The sequence below is a fragment of the Tachysurus vachellii genome, chromosome 5 (assembly GCF_030014155.1).
Source record: "Tachysurus vachellii isolate PV-2020 chromosome 5, HZAU_Pvac_v1, whole genome shotgun sequence".
Taxonomy (NCBI): Eukaryota; Metazoa; Chordata; class Actinopteri; order Siluriformes; family Bagridae; genus Tachysurus; species Tachysurus vachellii.
The window spans coordinates 30108564-30132479 of record NC_083464.1 but is presented as its reverse complement, the minus strand read 5'-3'; the positions used below and the strand labels follow the sequence as shown (position 1 = coordinate 30132479).

Sequence of the window (23916 nt, the reverse complement as noted above, 5' to 3'; positions counted from 1 at the left end):
GCTTCAATTAATTTGTGTATTCCTTGGTTGATGAACGAAGGGAATTTGGGCTCTGTGACACCTCGTATTTACAACAACTTGAAACAGAAGGTCATATAAAATGTAAACAGAAGAAGAATATAAATGGATCATTTTGGAGTTGAAATATTTTCTGTATGAGATGAATCTAAATAGATGATAATTATTTCCACATCTTTTTGACCCATTGTTACCAACCGTGCTAGTAATTCCGCAGATTGCTATAATTAGCTAACAGCTAATAATAATAACAATTAGCTATAATTATGTCAGATGGATGTCATGCAAATGGGTATAATAGCAAACTCTTCACTGACCACAAAGGAATCTATCAGTCTGTTATATATGACCAAACATTTTATGGGAAAAGAAACAAAATTTTATTAAGTATACATCTTTATTAAAACACTCAGCAGTTGGCAAAAATAAAAGGTTCAGTTTAAACCTCGTTGTCAGAAGACTGGCGCTCTTTCGCTGATGCATCAAAATATTTTCAAGCATCGAGAAGTCTGTATTGTTTCAAATATATTTGCTTCCTTACATTTTTCTATTTTTTTTTTTTTTTTTTAGGCTTTTACACCACCTCAACAAGTAATCGGTCTCAAAGTGCTGCAGCACTTAAAAAAAAAAATCGATCCGTTCTTCCGTATTCCACCATTTTCATCTAACCCACACTCCAGAAAAGTAAAAAATAAAAAGTTTCACTCGGGTAAATCGCTGGACTAAAGTGCACTGCAATGATAAGGTGTTGTATTAGATTTGTTTTCTGAGCCTCTCGAGAACTTGGGAAAACAGCAAAGCAAAAGTATTGAAATACAAAGGAATACTAAAACTGAAAGCAAAGAACCAAGATACAGAAAATCGTTTGTGTTGAAATTCAAATGCTTTGGGCTATGCTACATACACCGCTTGTTCTGAAGTTGTCCTTTACGTCTTAACAAGTACTGGTATGTACATAGCATTCATTCATCTTCTACCGCTTATCTGAACTACCTCAGGTCACGGGGAGCCTGTGCCTATCTCAGGTGTCATCGGGCATCAAGGCAGGATACACCCTGGACGGAGTGCCAACCCATCGCAGGGCACACACACACACACTCTCATTCACTCACACACTCACACACTATGGACAATTTTCCAGAGATGCCAATCAACCTACCATGCATGTCTTTGGACCGGGGGAGGAAACCGGAGTACCCAGAGGAAACCCACAAGGCACAGAGAGAACATGCAAACTCCACACACACAAGGCGGAGGCGGGAATCGAACCCCCAACGCTGGAGGTGTGAGGCGAACGTGCTAACCACTAAGCCACCGTGCCCCCTGTATGTACATAGCATTAGTAAAAAATTCGTTAAGAGTCTTTTTATATCGGGTTACAGTACTCCGCTCGGTCTGAGGCCGAGGAGTCATTTTATTCATGAGTCCTTTTGAATGAATCCTTTCTGCCTTATAGATTGTGTCCAAACTAAGCGTTGTAACTGCACAAAGCAAAGCTCTTGAACCATCTCTACTGAAGTGTTTCACCCTGGAACAAAATTTTAATGATATTGAATTGGAGGGAAAATGCATAGAGTTAATAAAATTAGATGCGACTCCATAATCATTCACCCCTTAAATTCATCGTCAGCTGTCTCGTAACTATTCAAATAATGGAGCTGGCACTTTGTGCTAATAAAGTGCCACGTGATTTTAGTATAAACTGTCAGAAACAGAACGATTCTCATCACCCTGAGAACACCATCCCCCACAGTGTAGCATGGTGGTGGTGGCATCATATTGTGGGGAGGCTTTTCTTTTCTTTTTCTTTTCTGGGGGGCAAAAATATCAGTATGCACAAAACATATAAAGATGTATCCTTATTTATTCAAACTAAATTTATTCAACTACCAAAGGTTTGGTTTCTTTGTTTAATTGAGCAGTAGGTCAATTACAGGTGCTGCTACAAAATGTGCAAAGGCTCAAAATGTTGAATATTTATGCACGGCTCTGTAAAGCGATCAAATAATCATCTCTATTTGTGTTGTCACAGAGTGATCTTGATGACGCTTAGAATTCAAAAATCTCTCCGAATGGGTTAAAAGAATGTTTTAAAAGCACACACTGTTAGGAAACACCAGTCGAACATACATACACGTACATACACACTGCCACTCCATTATTCAAAATATATCACATCACACCTTGGTTATTTCAGTCTTTGGCCCAATATATAGTAAGCAGGCTGTTTTACATGGTCCAAGAAGATGACGGTTCAAAGCCGCCGCAGACCGTCTAGTGTTTTTAAATCCGCAACTGAAAACGGTAAGTCATTCAACTCAAGTACTTCAACCTGCCAGCCTGGCCCAGGGAGGTGCCTGAGGTCAGCGTGGGCAACGCGGTAGCTGCCGAGGAATTCGGACTGCCCACAAACATCGGATCCAGACACGCCACTTTGGCAGCAAAAAACGCATGGATGCAGTGCAGGACAGCAAAAAGGTTAGAGAATTCCAGCTCCTGAGAAAAAAAAAAAATTACATATTAAAACGAAATATATTTCAACATATAATATACACAATTTCTTTATAATCATTAACAGTTTTAAAGACTCCTTAGATAAATATTTCACCGCATTAATTTTTATAAGTGCTTTTAATTTTTAAGAACAATCTTTAAAAACCATGCACACTTATGTATATGTATATACATTATTTCTCCTCCTATATTTTCATTCATTCATTCATTTTCTACCGCTTATCCGAACTACCTCGGGTCACGGGGTCTCAGGCGTCATCGGGCATCAAGGCAGGATACACCCTGGACGGAGTGCCAACCCATCGCAGGGCACACACACACTCTCATTCACTCATGCAATCACACATTATGGACAATTTGCTTGTCTTTGGACCGGGGGAGGAAACCGGAATACCCGGAGGAAACCCCCGAGGCACGGGGAGAACATGCAAACTCCACACACACAAGGTGGAGGCGGGAATCAAACCCCGAACGTGCTAACCACTAAGCCACCGTGACCCCCGTATTTTCATATTTTATATCATTTTTTATATAGTTTTTTATATAGTTTATACTTTTTTATTTATCTATCTCCTTTTGGTTTTGGTTTATTTTTTCTATCCTAAATTGCATTCCCTTTTACTCTTATACCGGACAGCTGCATAAAGCATTTCACTGCATGTCGTACCCTGTATGTATACACTCACCAGCCACTTTATTAGGTACACCTGTCCAACTGCTCGTTACGCAAATTTCTAATGCCTTGTTTATGCCAGAGGTCAGAGGAGAATGGCCAGACTGGTTCGAGCTGATAGAAAGGCAACAGGAACTCAAATAACCACTCGTTACAACCGAGGTATGCAGAAGAGCATCTCTGAATGCACAACACGTCGAACCTTGAGGCGGATGGGCTACAGCAGCAGAAGACCACACCAGTACTAGCAAGGTGTACCTAATAAAGTGGCCAGTGAGTGTATGTATGTGACAAATAAATTTGATTTGATTTGATTTATAATCAAAAAATAAAGTGCACAAGCTTCATTAACATTCAAGATCAATTGTAATTGCCTTGTGTTGAACCGGAACTGCTCTATTGAGAGATCTTAGGTTCTGAGGTAGATAATCTGTCTAACTGAAGCGATATCGGTTACCTTGGCCTCGATGAGCTTTGTGTCTGTGTTCTGGAAGAGAAACTTGATTTTGCTCTTGCCGTCATCGGAGGACCCTTTCAGCTGGGAGAACTTGTAGCGCCACAACACCACCTACAGTGGGCGATATGTGTTAACTTTGTGTTAACCTTGTTTATATGTTATAGGCCATCGTTCGGCATCACTGTCTAGTACCACATAAATCTGCCAATGCTGACATTTTTAATCAACTAAAAACATTTCATGTAGATTATCACTGTTATCGATGGTGTTACAGCAGCTGTGAACTGTCTTCCACCAGTCAGTCCCGTGAAATTACTATGATAAAAATGTAGCTTTGTACTGTAAATAATTCACTACCTGTTTCCATGTGTCATCATTTAACCCTTGTATGATGTTTGTATTCTTGTTACTCAGCCAGTGTTCGTGGGTCTGTTTGACCCGCTGCATTTTTGGGTTTTTAATTCAACACAATCAAAAAATTTGATGTTAAAATACTTCCCAATTACAAGCAACATAAACAGCATATATGGTTAATATTTGCCCTTTACCTTTATTACATCCCATTTTTTAGTTAAAGTGCTACTCATGTTTTGTTGTTTTTTAATAAAATGTAATAAAAAAAAAAAAGAAAATCAAATTTAATCCAGTTATCAGTGGGAATGCAAGGAAGCAAAGTTTTTCAAAACTATTGATGTTTAAGAATATGGGTCCCATAAACCCGAACGACATACAAGGGTTAAACCATGGGCAAAAAAAAAAATGGGCGTCTGCATCAACTCACCTTTGATGCTGCATCAAAGCAGACGAAGCCCATGGCGAAGTCTATGGTGAGCCCCATCAGGTGGCTCTCTGAGATGCAGGCGTACGTTTTGCTCTGAAAAACAAGATGCTAACTGAAAAGAGGTTTTTCTAATTTCCTAAAATACTTGGGGTATCTCAAAGAGATGAGGTTTGATATCACTATTTACTTTAAAGATATACCAATCTAACATTTCTGTGTTGGAAAAAATTATCTTTCTTTTTTCTATGACTATATTGCCCCTAGTATTCTAGAGAAAAACAGAAATACTTATGAAACACTATTTCAGTACTATCAAAGCACTGAGTATCTACTTTCATATGAGCTTCATATTAACCACAACTGTCGAGTGCAACATGACAAAGACGTTCAGTGCTCAACACAAACAAACAGAATCAAATCCGGGTTAAAAAGTTAAAAGCTACAATGGTGTGTTTTTTCCATTTCTGGATTATACTTAGTCGAGTCGTACGTGCTGGTTGCTGTACATAGTGCTGTACATAGACAGTTGTTAACCTGTATTCTTTCCACCTCAAGAAAGGTGGCCATCTGGAAGGCCTTCTCCCAGAGCACGAGATCACTCTCCAGCTCCACACTGAACACAGTGTCCTCACCCGTGTCCATCTGCACACTGAAACACTGCCGCCGCTTGTCTAGCAGCTCGCTGTCCTGAAATACAGGAAAGAAATATGGCTCTGGGGTCCAATGTGACCTTGTAGTCCAGCACGTTGGTCTGAAAATAAGACGTGACTCCAAGCTTAGCTTTAACTCAGGGTTATATATATACAGTATATATATCGTTTAAAAAAGTAAATGTTGTGATCACGTTACATTATAAGGTCCAATCTGTTATTAACCCTTATGATACTATTGATATTACCTTAAGGATCTTAGACATGATCTCATAGACAGTAAAGCTTTGTTCAGCTCTGGTCCAGTCCCAGGTCGTTACCTAGAACATTAAAAAAAAAATACTCTCATAAACATTCAAGACCAGTTCTTCATTTTAACTTTCTCTATGAATTAACAGAATTTTGCGTCTGAGAAAAATGTGACCTCGACCTGAGTTACGTACTCAAAGTAAGGCACACGTTTAATCAGGGTTTTTAGTAGATTGGTACAAATATGCTAGTCATCCTCACTGTCACTGTGTGTCACTGTGTAAATCGCCTCTAAACTGAATGAAACAAAATCTAACGTAAACCTGTTAAAGACAATGTTAATGAGACTCGCTCAGCAGAAGGAAAAAATGAGGTTGCATGCCTCAGTGAGCGTTAAATGACCATTAAATGAGCATCCAAAGCCAGGGGCGTCGTAAGTGGGGGGAAAAGGGTGACTGAGTACATAAGGCCCTGGCATGTGAGGGGCCCTTGTTGATCATTTTATAATTTGTATTAATGTTATTATTTTATTATCTGCGTGATCTATTTGACAGTCGCGCGTATGTGCTACTTAGACCCCTCCCACCTCGAGCGTGAATGCAGCAATGCACAGACCGGCCATAATTTTATTGGTTGCCTAGAAGCGACGCAAAGCGCGAATTGGCTGTGAGGGATAGTAGAGAGTGCGCGGACTTGGTGGATGATACAGGGGAGTTTGTGAGTGTTCCGCCGGTGTTGAGAGACGCGATACTTGCGCCGCCGTTGCACATGATGTCAAAACCAAAATCTGGCTATCAGAAAAGAAAGGAGAGGGAGGAGAGAAAAAGAAAACAAAATGATGGAAAACAACTCCTCACACACAGGGCACACACACACACTCTCATTCACTCACACAATCACACACTACGGACAATTTTCCAGAGATGCCAATCAACCTACCATGAATGTCTTTGGACCGGGGGAGGAAACCAGAGTACCCGGAGGAAACCCCCGAGGCACGGGGAGAACATGCAAACTCCACACACACAAGGTGGAGGCGGGAATCGAACCCCCAACCCTGGAGGTGTGAGGCGAACGTGCTAACCACTAAGCCACCGTGCCCCCCCCCAAATGTTCTTATCATACTACTAAACTCTGAAGTAACACGGAAAGTGTTAGAAGTAGTTTTAGAGATTAAACGTGAATAAAAAACAATGTTTGCAATGTTGTCAATATCAGCGTCCAATTTTTTTCTATTTATTTTGTTAATTGTTTTTTTTAGATTTAACCAGATCTGCTTTTGAGGCAAGGAGCTATTTGCACTTTTTCTTCTTTTTTTTGGAAATACTGCAATGTTTTACATCACAAAGGATGCCATGTTGATTGTTTAATGTTTGATTGTATTTGTGAATAAAACACAGTTCAATTAAATATTAAACTGCAATTTTTTATAAAAAGATACTGAGTTGTTCCATCTATTTTAAAGGTTTGGACATATTATGATCAAAATATGATATACAGTGCTGCTGCATTGACATGAATGCAAATAACACTTTGTTATACTATTTTATACATGATATAATTCAATGCTGTATATACTAAATTTTAATATACTAATTGCTATTAATTTTACATTATCATTAAAAAAAGTGATATGGGGCCCCCACACAGTATCTTTGCATAGGGCCCACGATCCTGTGCTAAGCCCCTGTCCAAAGCCACACTTTAATCAAAAAATATCAAAGCTACTGTACAGATAATCTTTTTTAATCCTGTATTGTGGACTGTAAAAGTAATTGCTGACAGTGCATTGAGATAAGAGTTGATTAAACAGAGTTTAATGGAGTTCCCAAGTTTTATACGGTGAACAAAAAGCCCCACAATTGCTGGGTGCTAGCTAAACACAGGCTGCATAGAGGGAATTTGAAACAAAACTTTGCATTAGTTAGCGATTATGTACAGTAAGTGGTAAATAACAGCTTAGATGTTCCAGTGGGCTAAGAAGTCCTGAACATCCTCAGGTTTGAACAGTGATGAAGAGTAACACACTGGAGTAATGAAGATTAACACACTAGAGTAAATGCTCACTGGAGGTGCTGAGAATTTGAAAAGAGATGAACCCCTTAACGCCAGGAACTTTGGCGTGTACATGCGGTCCTGAACAGAGTCCTGCTCCTTCTCATCTACCCATCCCATGTAGATAATCTGGAAGATAAACACACAGATACAAACAGATGCATATATTATACACCAGTGAAGTCTTCTGAAATGATAAACACCACCAAGCTAACGCAAAATACAGCTAACTCATATTTTCTACAAGTACAACTGCTAAAACTGCTACCAAGGTAACAAAACATTACCTTTATTGCTAGCTAACATCCTTGAGATTCACATAAGCCAGCAAGGCTGCGGTAAACTAGCTTGAACGATTAGCATGTCTGAAGTACCATAACAGTTGTAACGCGATGCTGCTCAAAGTGTATGTTTTGTATATTTATGTTACATACTGAAGGAAGTACTGGAAGAATATTTTATTTCCTACATTTGTGACATAAATTAGCAAGCTAGCTAGCAACTATTCAGAGGGGAAAAATCAAGCTGGGATGCTGTGAGTATGTGAGTATAATTATAGTAATAATTCATTCATTTTCTACCAGTTATCCGAACTACCTCGGGTCACGGGGAGCCTGTGCCTCAGGCGTCATCGGGGATCAAGGCAGGATACACCCTGGACGGAGTGCCAACCCATTGCAGGGCACACACACTCTCATTCACTCACACACTACGGACAATTTTCCAGAGATGCCAATCAACCTACCATGCATGTCTTTGGACCAGGGGAGGAAACTGGAGTACCCAGAGGAAACCCCCAAGGCACGGGGAGAACATGCAAACTCCACACACACAAGGCGGAGGCAGGAATCGAACCCCCAACCCTGGAGGTGTGAGGCAAACGTGCTAACCACTACGCCACCGCCCCTTATAGTAATAATAGTTAGATTTTTTTCCCATGTAACACCTCCAAAACAGGCTTTGTTCAACAGAAGTAGTGAGGTATAAAAAGTATTACCTGCTGATTTACAGGAAAGTTTCTGTTAATCTTCTTCACCTGCAACAAAGAATAAATATGTTCAATACACTGTATAAGAAAAAATTCATCTAGTAACACCAAAGTGCCTTCTTCATTTCTCCTGTTCTCATTGTTTATACAATAGTATATAGCAAGAGGGGGATGTGGTAGCCTAGAGGTTAAAGGTGTTGGGCTACCAAGTCAGAAGGTTGTGAGTTTGAATCTTACGTCCACCAAGCTGCAACTGCTGGGCCCCTGAGCAAGGCCCTTAACCCTCAACTGCTTAGTTGTATTAAAAAAAAAAGAGAGAGATAAAATGTAAGTCGCTCTGGATAAGGGTGTCTGCTAAATGCTGTAAATGTAATGTAAAGGCTAAAAACAGGAAGTGAACATTCTCCAATGTTAAATCTGCTGTAGTTGAAAAGCTTTGGGATGCTAATAGTAGCTTTATATTAAAATATTCCTTACTTGGCGCAAAAACTCCAACATTTAGATACGAGACATTCTGTATATAATACGGAATCCATTGCAGTATTGAGATCTTTAATTAAGACATGCTTCTCCTCTAGAAAAGACTACAACTACAAAACAACTCTACCACATCTAACAGGCCAATTATAAGGTTACGTTTGGCTGAGCTACGGTTTATCTGAAACCTCAAGCATTCGATCCTGTATCCCGAATAACTCCCCGGATTGATTAAATCAGAGCGGCAGCTTTGTTCGTTATTAGACACGATCTGCCACCTCAGCTGAAACCGAGAAGGAAATGCACATCAGCTTTCAGAAAATGACCTTTGCAGTATCTCACCTCAATTATCCCAAACCTTGATAACAGCCTTTTCTTGCAAAACAGATATCTATAGTTTCTTTCACGTGCCTTGGCTTTATTTATCAGTCTCTGGCTTTACAACACCAGCTGCTCATTATCTCTACAGAAACCACATATGCTTCTGTGTTTGAGACATTGCTGGAATTTCTACTTGACTGTCAGTTACCTTGGGTGTTATCCCAAGGTCTTCATCTTGAAAATATTATTAGAAAATTAAAGGGCGCGGTGATCTACATTTCAGAGAATGGAGCACGGTGTCACAGTGGATAACGTCGATCTCTCACAGCTCCAGGGTCCCAAGTTTCACCTTGAACTCGGGTTAATGTCTGTCTAGAGTTTTCCCTGTTCTCTTCCTGGGTCTATGTGGGTTTCCTCCAGCCAAAAAATGCAAAACATGTCCTTAGGTGGATTGGCTCCTCTATAAATAACCTCTAGTAGCCCTTTTCCACCAAAAAGAGCCGGGTGCTGGTTCAAAGCTAGCGCTGGTGCTGGTTCAAATTTGGTTCCACTGGCGAACCTTCTAAGAACCGGTTTGCCTTTCCACCGGTTATAGAGCATCACAGAGCCGAGTCTGACGTCACTGTACATGTGTCACGTTACACAGCAACTTTAGCGCAGCAGCGACAAACACAAACACAACATCAACAATGGCGGATGTTGCTTTACTGTTAATGCTCATGGCTTTGTGAACCTACATTAACATCCAAACGTAGCGAATCCAACGTGTACGTGCAGCTCCATGTAATCTGTGTAAACGGAGGTTGTTATCGAGAAAGTACATGCCTTAGCATGTAGCCTTAGCATGTAGCTACCTACTATCATGTGTGCTGATAATGTATCATATTGCGGTAAAGTAAAAATGTATTAAACATTAGTATACTTAAGGTACATTATCAAATGCGCTAACGGTAGCCCCGCCCACAGCCCCGCCCACAGCCCCTGACACAAGCGGTTCTTAAGTCTAGACCAGCAACGTTTTGGTGCTACTTAAGAACCACTTTTCCTGGTTCAGAGCCGGTGCTTTAGCTGTCGAAAAAGAAAGAACTGGTTCTAAATTAGGCTCCGAACCGGCACTCAAACTGCCTCGGTGGAAAAGGGGCATAGGTGTGGTCTGGCATCCCATCTGGATTGCCCTCATGCTGCAAGACAGATTACAGTTCCACTGCAGCCTTGCTCAGGATAAAGCGCTTACTTAAGATGAATGGATGTTTGTTTTCCAGTACAGCTCGATGATTTTTTTTCCTAATCTATCACTGGAGAAAAGGTATGATAGAATGCAGATGGAGGATCAAACGCTTCAGTTAAAGTTCCTGTCAAGCATCAGACTGGGGAAAAACATCTCGGTGATCTCAGTGACTTCGATTGTGGCATGGTTGTTGTGCCAGACAGGCTTATTTGAGTATTCCAGAAACTGTTGATCTCCTGGGATTTTCACGCAAGTCAGTCTCTAGCATACATACTGTGTGGTACAGAAAACAAAACTCATCCCTCAAGTTGGAAATGTCTTCTTGATAAGAGAGGTTAGAGGAGAATAGCCAGCATGGGCAGCTGTAGATCTGTCTAGTTCTTGCAGCAATATCTGGTAACGCCAGAATTTTGTTATTGGCTGACAGCAGTGGAACCCAATGTGGTGTCAAGAGTAGTTATTTGTGCTACCCTAGCCTTGGTGTTCACTCTAATAGGATCTCTACTTGTGGGGTTTTAGCTTCGAGTTCCAGGATGAGAATGAGGGCTTGAATGAAATACACCCATGAGAAGTACACACATTGATGTCACTGATCAAATCATTCAGTACTTTTCAACAGCTCCGGAGTGTTGGACAAATTACACAGTGTTACACAGCTTCAATAAATTCACGGCTTATTCGAAAAGTAGAGTGTGAAACTAATCATTTCAGCAAACATAACATCAAGCCAACAATATCATAAAAATCTGTGCTGGAAACATGCCAAGAAGCTCAGCTCGGCATCGACTCTGAAAAAAATACTAATCGACTTGGCATTGCGGCTTACGTTACGATGTAAGATTATCCGCAAGCAGGGTTTTGCTTAAATTGTAGAATACAGAGTGGCTTTAACAACAAAACAGCAAGCAATAAGAAGGAAAATACACACATACTGTATGTATAAAAGATTATCGATTAGATAAATGGCCAAAAATGTCATTTTGAAGTGAATGATACTGGATACCTTTCTAGCCCACAATATACCAGGCGATCCTGAAGAAGGAACTTTAAAGTTGATCAATATTTCATAAAGAAAAGCAGCTGAAATACTTACATTGTGCTTCGTGAGAGCAGATATATTGGATGCTATTGCTTGAAGCCAGTCAGTGCATTCTTCTCCATTAGGACATTGGATTATCCCACTGCAAACCCCATCTACTGCAATGACCTGGAATGCATTTTGCCTTTAGGAGATAGAAAAATACAGAAGAAAACATTAACCCAAATGATCCTGTAGTGTCTAGTGGAATACAGTTGTAATTGAAACACTTTTAATTATCCTGAGAGCTTAATTTCTCAAGAAATGAAGCATATAAGTACATTCAGAATCAGAGATGCCACATACTCCATTAGGGAACAACATTAAAGTCATGAAAGCACTCTTCCGCCCGGCTCACCTGCAGATGTCAGAGCCAGGAACGTACTGCGAGAGACGAGCGTGGAGGAGCGGGATGAGACGTAGATCCACCCATCGCTTCTCCCAGCGTAGCGCTGGGGACATAGGCCAAGATGAGCAAGATAACGTGTCCTAAGAGGATGAAGGAGAAAGGGTTGTTTTGTTTTTTTGACTTAAAAATTACTTGAGTGTAGACGTAACAGATTTAACTGAATGGATGTGATGTGGGAAAATTGTGTTTCAATTCAATTTATCACTTTTTTTTTGGTTTGTTTGTTTCTCATATATATAAATCACAATAAAGTCCTTGGTAGCCATGTTTTATGTTATATTAATGTTACATAACTTATGGCTAGGGGGCACGGCGGCTTAGTGGTTGGCACATTCGCCTCACACCTCCAGGGTTGGGGGTTCGATTCCCGCATCCGCCTTGTGGTGTGTGTGTGCCCTGCGATGGTGTATCCTGCCTTGATGCCCGATGACGCCTGAGATAGGCACGAGGTAGTTCGGATAAGCGGTAGAAAATAAGTGAGTGAGAGAACTTATGGCTATGTTATATATGTCCACTGTGCAACTCAAACACCTCCCTAGCACAGGTGGTTAGTATAATGTTAAGGCTTGTACACACCGGGACAAATAGCGTGCATGATTATCATTTAGATGTTTAAAGACTCATGACTAAACAAAGGGCGCCGATGTAACTAAAAACTGCCGGCATAAAAGTGTCATTTTGAAAAAAACGCCTTGGGAACCTTATTTTGGATTGACGCGCCACGTTAAAAACTGGCCAACCAATGAGATTGGTGCTTTTGTTCATGTGCCTGGAGCTGCTAAAGTTACAGTAAAACACGACTTGGTAGCAGAGCACACATTGATACCACGACAAAGATGCATCGAGGCAAGATGAATGTAGAGCTGCTGGTCTTATTGATTTCTGAAAACAAAGAGCTTTATGAAAAACAACCACAAAAATCAACTACAAAAACGTCACAGAAAAAGCAGGCACGATAATCGCCCCGGTGTATAAGAGCCTTTAGAAGTGGTTGGGGAAGGTGAAGGCCAGCGAGAGAGAGAAAGAGAAGTCCCTCCCACCCAGACAGTATTTTGCTCTTCAAGACTCCTGATAACAGGGCAAATGCTTATATGTTACAGATATATTATGCACCGTATTGTTCGGGTGATAGTTCAGATGTAGGCCACTGTCGCACAGTGGAGACGATGTCCCACTGCTCTGGTCACTTGGTACACCTAAGGGCAGGTGGGATACAGAACATGTCAGCAAATTTCATGCTTCACACAAATCCAATATCCCAAACAAGTTAACTTTGTTGTACTGTAAGTAGACGTCATGGCTGATTTTGACAGCAATAATCCAAGCGAAAAGATGCAGGAACTCGTACATGTGCAGTCTTCACAGAGCAGTAGCTTTAAAAAGGCGGGTGTCCTTTTCAGGAAGGACACGGTTAGCGTTACTTCCTCTCCAGCATTCCGTAGAACCTGAACCTGAATAAGAGAATGCTGGTTATGTTCACTTTCAACCACAGCTACCAAGCTTCAAATGCTAAATTTGCTAGCTTTTAAAAGGTACACTTACAACTTCTTCATGGCGATAACTTCTGACATTTATTCCGTTTATCTAGAGACAATATACCATCAGTTAGGCAATCCAAAAGGATTAAGACATCCAGTATTCCAAGATCTACTTCCCTTAATATATGGCAGATGAAGCCTTTCTGTGTAAAAACTTTGCATCATGTTGTAACTGTGGCATTGCAGCAGCTAACCTACGAAGTACACTACAACATTCTCTTTTAAAATTATGTACAAAAGGTTGAAACAATGTTGGATTTCAGACTAGCCGAAGTACAAAGGTAATGTAGGCCCAGTGAACCGTATGTGAACATTATGACAATTTCAGTGGAGCACAGATAGGGCCATTTTACACCCGGTCACTTCATGTGTTGTCTCTGATCCGATAGCTATCTGATTTGTTAAAACTGTTCCATTTACAGTACATTAGGCCACATAAATGCGTCTTGGCGAATCGGATATCGATCTGATCTTTCTACTCCAAGCCCAAAATGCAAATATATTTTACCTCATTTCCGGGGTAATTGAAACAGAACACGCTTTGGTGTTTGCGGTTTTCAGAACGCAATCAAAAAGAAGATGAAAAAACTGGTTACGATGGTTATGCTACAAAAAACAGCGTTTACTGTTTGCTGCATGTTCGCTGGCGGCAGCAGCGCGTTTTAAGACTCAACGAGACACCTGGGTGAAAGATCACCTGCGAGTGACGTACCCCTTCAGGAGGTGGTCTGGGACGCATTTCAGATGAAACTGGACAGGTGTAAATGAATGTGGTTGTTCAAGCCACATTCATTTACACCTGTCCAGTTTCATCTGAAACACGTCCCAGACCACCTCCTGAAGGGGTTTGAACCATCGGATTTATATCCGTCTCGAAAACGTTTCGTAGGGCATTTAGACCTGGTCTTTTTACCATCGGATAGCTATCGGATCACAGAAAACGCATGAAGTGACCGGGGTAAAAAAGCCCCATAGTTCATCGAATTTCAAAGTGACCTACCGACTTGGGGCACAATATTTTGAGATTATTGTTGCTAGTTCACGCTGACCATAATCCTTCAGTTCCAGTGTTCTTCAGTAAATATACCAAAGACGTGTTTAAAAGTTAAGCATCCACAAGGGGTTTTTATTTGTTATTGTTCTGTGATAGATCGTCACCATATCATATAATCATATGAAATTTATCCTCACCTGGAGAATCCCGTCTCCTATGAACAGAAGACCAGAGAGCTCAGCTGCGGAAACGGACAAAGATCAAATATCAGTTAAAGAGTCAAACAATCAAACAGTCGAACTAGAGGAAAATGAATTAACTTACCCTTCTGCTCTTTTGATATTTTTGAAATCACGATAGGGATCTTGTGCTCAGCACCACCCTGTAAAAACAGCCTCGTATTTATTCCTTGCCGATTCATAGCAATGGCCGACAACAGGATGCAAACTCAAATTACCTTTATACTTAAACCAAATCCTCCGATCGCCTGGCGTCGTATTGTTACAGTCCTTTCCTACAAGAAATTCGTAAACAGTAATTAGATCCACGCAATCATACAATTAGCAAAAAAGTTTGTGAGAATGACTTGACATTACACAACCTACACTAGAGTAGAACGGTTCCCCAGAAACACAAATAACGTCTTGCTCTTGAATCGTTAGAATGTCTTTGGACAAGTGCAGTCGGATGTTAAAGGGCTCTTCATTACCATCTTGCAGTAGATAAATCCCTGTCTTTGTCTGAAAGCAGCCAAGCAAAGCAAACACAAGATCACAACATCTGTCATTTTTTTAGGACTAATTCAAAGCCAAAAAGCAAAAACGTGGTAATGTTTGTAATTTCTGACTTCCTCTGTTCTACCTCCTCTCAGTAGTACAGGTGGTTGTTACTATCTTACTCATGACAAACTGTTGGTTCAAACGAACTAGTTTATCTAGTTAAAGTATCTAACTAGCATTCTACCTTTCTACCTGGATTGAGCAAATAGGAGAATCTCTTACCTCTTCTTTTGAGGTCTTGAAATCCATGTGCCAATGTCTAGGGGAAAACACTTACAACAAAACAACAATGATCACCTACGTTAATTAAGTGATAAATGTATATTATCCTAAATATATGAAACCTTCATTGGAATTTCGTTATGCCTCTAAAAAGTCAAGTGTTTTAAATAGAAAGTATGCCTTTTTAGTGCTATGTACAAATCCTATCTTTAGTGTTTGTAATGGAAGACACTGTCCAAGAAATTATTGCCTGAAGCAAGGGGAAGTCTTGGACATAAATTGCAGAATATTTACCAAAATCCATTTCCAGATTATATGATTTGGTGATGCGAAGCCTTTCCAACTACCATTTCAGAAAACCTGTTTAAATAATTCCAACTTAGGGGGCACGGTGGCTTAGTGGTTAGCACGTTCGCCTCACACCTCCAGGGTTGGGGGTTCGATTCCCGCCTCCGCCTCGTGTATGTGGAGTTTGCATGTTCTCCCCGTGCCTCAGGGGTTTCCTCCGGGTACTCTGGTTTCCTCCCCCGCTCCAAAGACTTGCATGGTAGGTTGATTGGCATCTCTGGAAAATTGTCCGTAGTGTGTGATTGCGTGAGTGAATGAGAGTGTGTGTGTGTGCCCTGCGATGGGTTGGCACTCCATCCAGGGTGTATCCTGCCTTGATGCCCGATGACGCCTGAGGCACAGGCTCCCCGTGACCCGAGGTAGTTCGGATAAGCGGTAGAAAATAAATGAATGAATAATTCCAACTTACAAATTTTTAGAGCAGTTGTCTAGTCGACTTGGGTTCAGAATCCGACTTGCCTCCACAGAAAGATCCACAACACGGTGAGCATGGATGTTAATCCATCAGACATAACATGGTGTTTGTTGACTCACATAATTTGATATTTTGCGATTCTGGGGACACAAGCAAAAAAGATCGATTCAATCTCACTTTTAATCCAAGTGTTTCAGAAGTTCTACAGAATCCTGGCTATATGGATAAAATGGTCCATGATCCGGGGTCACTAAGATAGGTGTGGATAAGTACGTGGACTTGGTGCCCTGAGTACATCCTGTGAAAGGGATATGCTCTGGATACTCTGTGACCCAGACCAAGGACCAAGGATATTAAAGCTATGGTCACTGACAGATTTTTGAAAAGATAAAGCCCTGCCAGCAAACAGCTGATCTTATAAAGACCTCAGTTTATCCCTGGAGTTATCGCACCTATCCAAGCATATAAAAGTCTCCAGATGATTCATACAAACACAGCTACATATGTGACCAGCGATCCCTGTGGTGTGACCCTGCTACAGAACTCTACACTGTGTTGAACAACTGTTCATACATATTCATAGCATTACAGTTTTGCATATTTATGTGCAGTTACACACAACATGATGGATAAAGAGCTCACTCTCTTGCAGGATTATATATTATATATATATTATAATAAAATGGAATAACACGGTTAAGGGGAAAATGTTGGCATGTCTTGCCATCTACAACACCTTCAATGACACCTACTGTATACAATACCAAAGATAGTGTTGCATAGTTGTGTTGACAAGCTGTGTATCACTGAATCGTCGGTTCTAGCATTTAAGAGCTAAAATTTGGTAGTTGCTGTTATTCTGCCACTTTGGTCTCTTAACAGAATGGCCTACGGGGTGCTTTTGCTGAAAAATCTGACTAAATCAATCACATCCTCTTGGTGCGAGAGTGCCAAAATCAATCGGTGCATTATTAAGAGGAGAGAACGCTCTGGTGAGTTGCACAACCTGGCAGAACACAAACAAGTCGCAGGTGTGGATGTGAGAACGTTGAAAGAAAGTTGCTTTTAAGCTGTATAAAGGAAAACAAGAACAGTATTGAGGTCGGGCACATCCCTCTGTGTCAGGCAATGCGATGGAATACGTTTTGTTACGTGTATCGAACAAACAGGATGCGTAATAAATTAAACTTTCACATCTAATATCACGTGAGATTGTCAAGATTACTACATCTAGTCAATTTGTGGTAGGGGTTTCCACGTCTTTGAAGATGACCTACACCTCCTTCCACTTGCCATTCATGGGGCACGTTTGGCTAGTTGGCCTGTTGTAGACTGGCAGCACTTGTTTTCATTTCTTTACTCTGTTAGCTTTCATCTAGGAAGGTTCCTTAGTCAGACCCCCAGGTGCTAGAGCACACAAACCTTTCCCTGTGGCTGTGTTTATGATTTGCTGGCCAGACACCCTAACATTTTTTTTAGATGTAGGTTTTGACCTCTTCCTTTTTGGGCTCTGCTAATTTTAGCCTTAAAGAAAAATAAAGAAAAAAATAAAGAAAAATTCTTTATTTGCCACATATTTTCTTTGCATATTCCAGCTTTTTATGTAAATTGTGCATAAAAACACATAGCATCAACTGGCAAACCTGGACAAGAAAGGGTTAAGGGCCTTGCTGTGACCAACAGTGGCCTACATGACCAATAGATGTGTAACAAGGAGCTTATCTGCTCAGGTCCGGCCCAAAGCCTCAAAAGTCAGTGGGAGGCTCTTGTGAGTTCCAAAAAGCAGAATGACCTTGAAAATCATCCAACTTTAAGCTCCGTAAATACAAAGACTTCACTTTTTAAAAGTAGCTGAAATTCATTCATTCATCTTCTACCGCTTATCCGAACTACCTCGGGTCACGGGGAGCCTGTGCCTATCTCAGGCATCATCGGGCATCAAGGCAGGATACACCCTGGACGGAGTGCCAACCCATCACAGGGCACACACACTCTCATTCACTCACGCACTCACACACTACGGACAATTTTTCCAGAGATGCCAATCAACCTTCCATGCATGTCTTTGGACCAGGGGGAGGAAACCAGAGTACCCGGAGGAAACCCCCGAGGCACGGGGAGAACATGCAAACTCCACACACACAAGGCGGAGGCGGGAATCGAACCCCCGAATCGAAAACCATATTTTTAGATGTACAGCATTTGGCAGACACTTTTATCCAGAGAGACTTACATTTATATTATTTACACAGCTGAACAATTGAGGGTTATAAGGGCCTTGTTCAGGGACCCAGGAGTGGCAGCTTGATGGCTCAAGGATTTGAACTACCGACCTTCTGATTAGTGGGCCAAAGCTTTACCCACTGGGCTAAAGCTACCACTTCCCTATGTTCCCATCTGTTTTCATTGACTGATATTTCAAAATGACCTGATGGACAGCACTGGGCTTTCAAACCAAGTCAAGGCTATTCAACAGCAACTGTATAGCGCTAAAGAGTGGGATGTAACCGACTCATGGCCTGACCTACTATGATGGCTTTGAAGGATGTTTTTTGAAGGATGCAGTCAGAGTAACAGCACCAGAGCAAATCAAACAGAAACAAATCACCTGCCCTTTTTAACGCCAGTGCCAGAGGATAAATAATAGCACCAGCTCCGCAGGGCCACGATTGTTCCACCAATAAACAATCTGCAAGCCCGATTTAAAAGTAAAAAAAAAAAAAATGCTGTTTGATTTTGGTTAGCTTGCTACTCACTAGATAGCGCTCTGTCCTCCTGGTGGTAAAGGAAGTAAAATTAAAAATGCAATAAATCGTGTTGACAAGAGATTAACTGCCGGTTATTAGGAAACATAATAAGGAGCAGTGAGGCAGGCGTTCCTGTCTTTGATGAGCATTGTTATGAATATTTATATTCACACTCCGGTGTGTGTGCTGGATGAATGTGCACCAAGCAAAATGAGAAAGCATACAGTACCCAGCAGTGTGGCATCGAAAGGCTATAAAATACCCACAGGGTGTGGCGGTAATAAAAATCGGAATATTCCAAGTAATAAGATTCTATTTTATGATTGCATATTCAATACTGTGCTAAAGGAGACATGTATTACAGCTTTAAACACGAAACCAAAGTGGATGTACTTTACCACTCGTTCTGGCCCTGACAGTTCCTGGTCCTTAGCTTCATCACTCAAGTCCATAATGATATTTGTGTCCTCAGGCTCAGTAGCTTCATTTGAACCGCTGTGTCACTGTCTAGGTAGATACTAAGAATGAATGTTGTCACTGCATACGGACTTGCGTTGTCTCATAAGATTCATATCAACACTAAGAGCTCATACAGCTTTCTGATGAGGATTGCGGTCTCAAAGCACACCTCAAGTTTCCATCAGGTGCTTTATGAAGCTTGATGAAGTTTTTTTCCCCGTCCATTGTATTCCATTGTATGATGGAGCAGTGTGTCCCAAGCTGAGCCAAAATACTGAATGATTGATAAAGGTAATTCTAGCTCCGTTCCCCCCCTCCCCCCTTTTCATTAAGTCATATCATCATAGTACTAAAGTAATTGGATATTGACTACTTTTAGTCATATTGCATTCTTTTTGGACTCGATCCTGGTACAAAGCCACACCATCTGTCCAATCAGATAATGTGGCGCATGTGTGTGAGTATGTGTGTGTGTGTGTAAACACATATCTAGCCTACAAATATTGTCTTTTTTGTGTTCATGTTCCTGTGTATGTGCTTTATGATCAGATCTTATTTCGGTATAAGGCTCAACGTTATCGTACAGTATGAGGTTCACGTTTTGTACATATGATATTATGACCACATAAATAAGGTGAAAGAAACCAAAGCTCACTGTGGAAAACAGATGAACCAAAGAGGTCTATACTAAAATAATCCTCAAAATATAGAAATATCACATGACATGATTATGGACACATTTGTGGTGCGTCTAATTCTCCTTAAGTGCGTCTTTATAATTTTGGCGTGTTTACATATTGATGACAGAGGAACGATCTGGCTTGAGGAATTTCCAAATAAGTAAAAGAGCACCTGGTGTAAAGACATTAAAAGACAATGTTGTTGTTTGGGAAGATTTCAAAAAAGCTTTCTAAAATTCTCACACAACTGGGAACAACTCTCACTCACTCATTTTCTACCGCTTATCCGAACTACCTCGGGTCACGGGGAGCCTGTGCCTATCTCAGGCGTCATCGGGCATAAAGGCAGGATACACCCTGGACGGAGTGCCAACCCATCACAGGGCACACACACTCTCATTCACTCATGCAATCACACACTACGGACAATTTTTCCAGAGATGCCAATCAACCTACCATGCATGTCTTTGGACCGGGGGAGGAAACCGGAGTACCCGGAGGAAACCCCCGAGGCACGGAGAGAACATGCAAACTCCACACACACACAAGGCGGAGGCGGGAATCGAACCCCCAACCCTGGAGGTGTGAGGCGAACGTGCTAACCACTAAGCCACCGTGCCCCCCTGGGAACAACCCACATCTGGAAAAAGCTCAAACATCCCTGAAACATCTCGGTCAGTACAATAAGTCAGGTTCGACATGCAAGACCTCAAAAACTTCTGTTCAGGACGACCTACACCTCCTGCAAAACTCCTCGGTTAAAAAACGTCTTAATTTTTTACACAAGTAAGAACTCGCTTGAAAGAATATGCTGAAACAAAAATAGCTTAGCTATTAATTAACTTAATACAGTAAGCCAGTGATAATCCAGATGCCCAGGGTGAAGCATGGTGATGGGAGCATCATGAAGGTGGTATAACTGCTTCTCTTCAAATGCTACTGGGTCCGTCACACATCATGTCCTGACTTTAATCCCATGAAGAATTGATGGAGGAATCGGAAATTCTGAGTCCATCAGAAGATCCTGTTTTGCTAAGAGGAATGAGCCAAAAATTGCCGCAAAAAGCTTATTAAATCTTAAAGTAGGCATCTTAAAGCTATAACCGGCAACAGCAGACATACTATGATTGGTCATTTGTAGTATCCGAATCCATTTTTGCCCCAAAATCTTCGTATAAATTTATAAGTAGACACTTTATTTACATGTAGCGGTCAAAAAGTGGACACAAACACAGGAAATATATTCTCACTCACTCACTCACTCATTTTCTACCGCTTATCCGAACTACCTCGGGTCACGGGGAGCCTGTGCCTATCTCAGGTGTCATCGGGCATCAAGGCAGGATACACCCTGGACGGAGTGCCAACCCATCACAGGGCACACACACACTCTCATTCATTCACGCATTCACACACTACGGACAATTTTTCCAGAGATGCCAATCAACCTACCATGAATGTCTTTGGACCGGGGGAGGAAACCGGAGTACCCGGAGGAAACCCCCGAGGCACGGGGAGAACATGCAAACTCCACACACACAAGGTGGAGGCAGGAATCGAACCCCCAACCCTGGAGGTGTGAGGCGAACGTGCTAACCACTAAGCCATCGTGCCCCCAGGAAATATATTAATTAACAAAAAAAATTTTTTTTTAAATGTCTGAATACTCATCTCCAGTCACATGTGTTTTTTCTCGCCCTCATAAGAAACTCTACCCATTCTGTAATTCTTTAAAGTCAGAATGTTGCGTGGTTGATCAGATGCCATGATGCATTATGTACTCTTAGGATTTACTCCTACTCCTCGATGAGAGCTGCTCCGAGCACTTTTTTCCCCCTCCCATCTTTTAACTACAGCCTAATTTTTTTTTTCTTATTACAGTCTTAAGTAGACATCTAATACCAGCTCTCAGGAGACGAATGCATCCCGAAGACTCATTAGAATTCTCATAGGAATGATCTGACTTCTTATAATGAGCTAAAATCCTTAAAGCGTCCTGCTGCTGGATCATCTGTACTGTAGGTAGACCTGAATGATTTAAGCAGACAGCTTTGCATCACAGGAATACAAACGGAGGTGTGTCTGTCATTTAAAAGTTCAAGTGTCATTTGTTTTTTTTGTTTTTTTTTTATCCGTTTATCAGTACCAGGATAATTAGTCTAGAGTATAGTGCAGAAGGATATTTCATTTTGTTGTTGTTGTTGTGGGTGATTTTCTGATTCTTGCAGCTTATGAACTGTGCCAGTTGAACTGCATCAGGTTTATTATTACACGATTTTGACTGACAGGATGACTAATCCGTATATTTGCACTGCTCAGGCCAAAAAAAATAAAGGCTCTTTTCGCTCTCTGCGCAGTAGCGACTGTAATTTGGATATAATCTGTGGATGAAGCCGAGCATGCGTGTGTCTCTGTGCACGAACTGCATGGTAATGTCAGATTTATTGCTGTTCATACATACAGGCAATTCTTACCTATTCTGTTAACAGGTGCTAATTTGCTTTCTTCGATCCCTTTCCTCTTGCTTGGCTCTTTTCAGCCCATGACACACACGCACGCACGCACGCACGCACACACATACACACACACACACACACACACACACACACACACGGATGCACCCGGACACTACGGCACAGTCCAATCCGCAATGACACACAGAAATCCTCAGATATTCCCCATCACGAGGCTACGTAAAGCGCGTGCTTTTTCTCCCCCTTGTGTCTCCATCCTCTCTCCGTGGATACAGTGGACGTTAACGGGCCGGTACCGGTTATCCCCTTGTCCAACATTCTCCGCAGTAATCCGCGCGCGCGTCCTCACCCTCCCTCCAGCCTCGCGCTCACCGACCGTCTCTCAGCAGCTCATTATATTCACGGAAACATCTCTTCTGTCTGCGAGCGAGAGCAGAAACGACGCTGCTTTTGATTACGGAAGCGGAGCTACGTCGGTACGCGCGCGGGCGCACCGACACACACACACACACACACACACACACACACAGACACACACACACACACACGCGCACCGACACACACACAGACACACACAGACACACACGCACACACACAGACACACACACACGCACGCACATGCATGCAGATTTTTTTTTTTTTTTCAATTTTATTTATTTATGTTCATGAGTGCGCATATGTTTAAAGACCCATCAATATCCAGACCTTATAACCTGGAGATTAAAGTTCCCATCACTGCAGAACAAATAGTGCACGACACTTTTTCGGACCTGATCCCTGTTCCTTTTACCTGAGAAAAGAGTCAAGTCAAATGTCCATGGGGGGTGGAGTCAGGCCTGATGAAGCTCCTCCTACAGAGATTAGAGTCCAGCCATCAGTCCAGAAGGTGGAGTCAAATCTGATCTACCTGATTCTACCAGAAATCAGAATAAAACCAGAAGTTCAGGGGGTGGAGTCAGGTTGATCCAGTTCATCCTACATGTCAGAGGTCCAGACATTGGAGTCATTCGTGATCCAGCTCTTCCTGCCCAGGACAGAGTAATGCCAAAATCCTGGAGGTGGTGTTAGACCTGATCCGATTTCTCCAACATGAGACAGAATCCAGCCAAAATCCAGTGCGTTGAAGAAGATTAAGCTCCTCCTACAGTACCTGAGACAAGGAGAAGTTAAAACTCAGGGTTGTAGAGTCAGACCTGATCCAGCTCCTTCTACCTAAGACAGAGTCCTGGGGGTGGAGTTAGGCTTGATGCAGCTTCTCCTACACAGAATGGAGTTGAGTCAAACCTGAGCCGGATTGTTTTCAGCGTTTCATGGTTAGGGGCTTATATAACACAATTTGGATCAGATCCACCTTCATCCCTG

At 41.7% G+C, this 23916-nt stretch overlaps 1 protein-coding gene across 1 annotated transcript; it reads right to left on the bottom strand.

The window, feature by feature from the left end:
- Nucleotides 1-1891: 1891 nt before the first annotated feature.
- On the bottom strand, nucleotides 1892-23024 carry sntg1 (syntrophin, gamma 1). Its single transcript, XM_060869364.1, has 18 exons — nucleotides 22555-23024; nucleotides 15432-15481; nucleotides 15036-15170; nucleotides 14888-14944; nucleotides 14755-14812; nucleotides 14628-14671; nucleotides 13441-13482; nucleotides 13247-13349; nucleotides 13012-13094; nucleotides 11848-11978; nucleotides 11505-11634; nucleotides 8395-8433; nucleotides 7410-7526; nucleotides 5342-5413; nucleotides 4978-5130; nucleotides 4444-4536; nucleotides 3663-3773; nucleotides 1892-2514 (listed from the first exon to the last, which is right to left on the bottom strand). Exons 2-18 carry the CDS (start codon nucleotides 15456-15458, stop codon nucleotides 2332-2334), a joined length of 1578 nt encoding a protein of 525 aa, XP_060725347.1. The 5' UTR covers nucleotides 15459-15481; nucleotides 22555-23024; the 3' UTR covers nucleotides 1892-2331.
- Between the last annotated feature and the right edge of the window lie 892 nt (nucleotides 23025-23916).

Coding starts and splice junctions, on each gene's coding strand:
- sntg1 (XM_060869364.1), bottom strand. CDS start 15,458: ATGGATTTCAAGACCTCAAAAGAAGAG. Junction 11,979..13,011: donor ACTATCACCCGAACAATACG/GTGCATAATATA, acceptor TCATCCTCTTAG/GACACGTTATCTTGCTCATC. Junction 8,434..11,504: donor CTGCTCTCACGAAGCACAAT/GTAAGTATTTCA, acceptor TCTTTGTTGCAG/GTGAAGAAGATTAACAGAAA.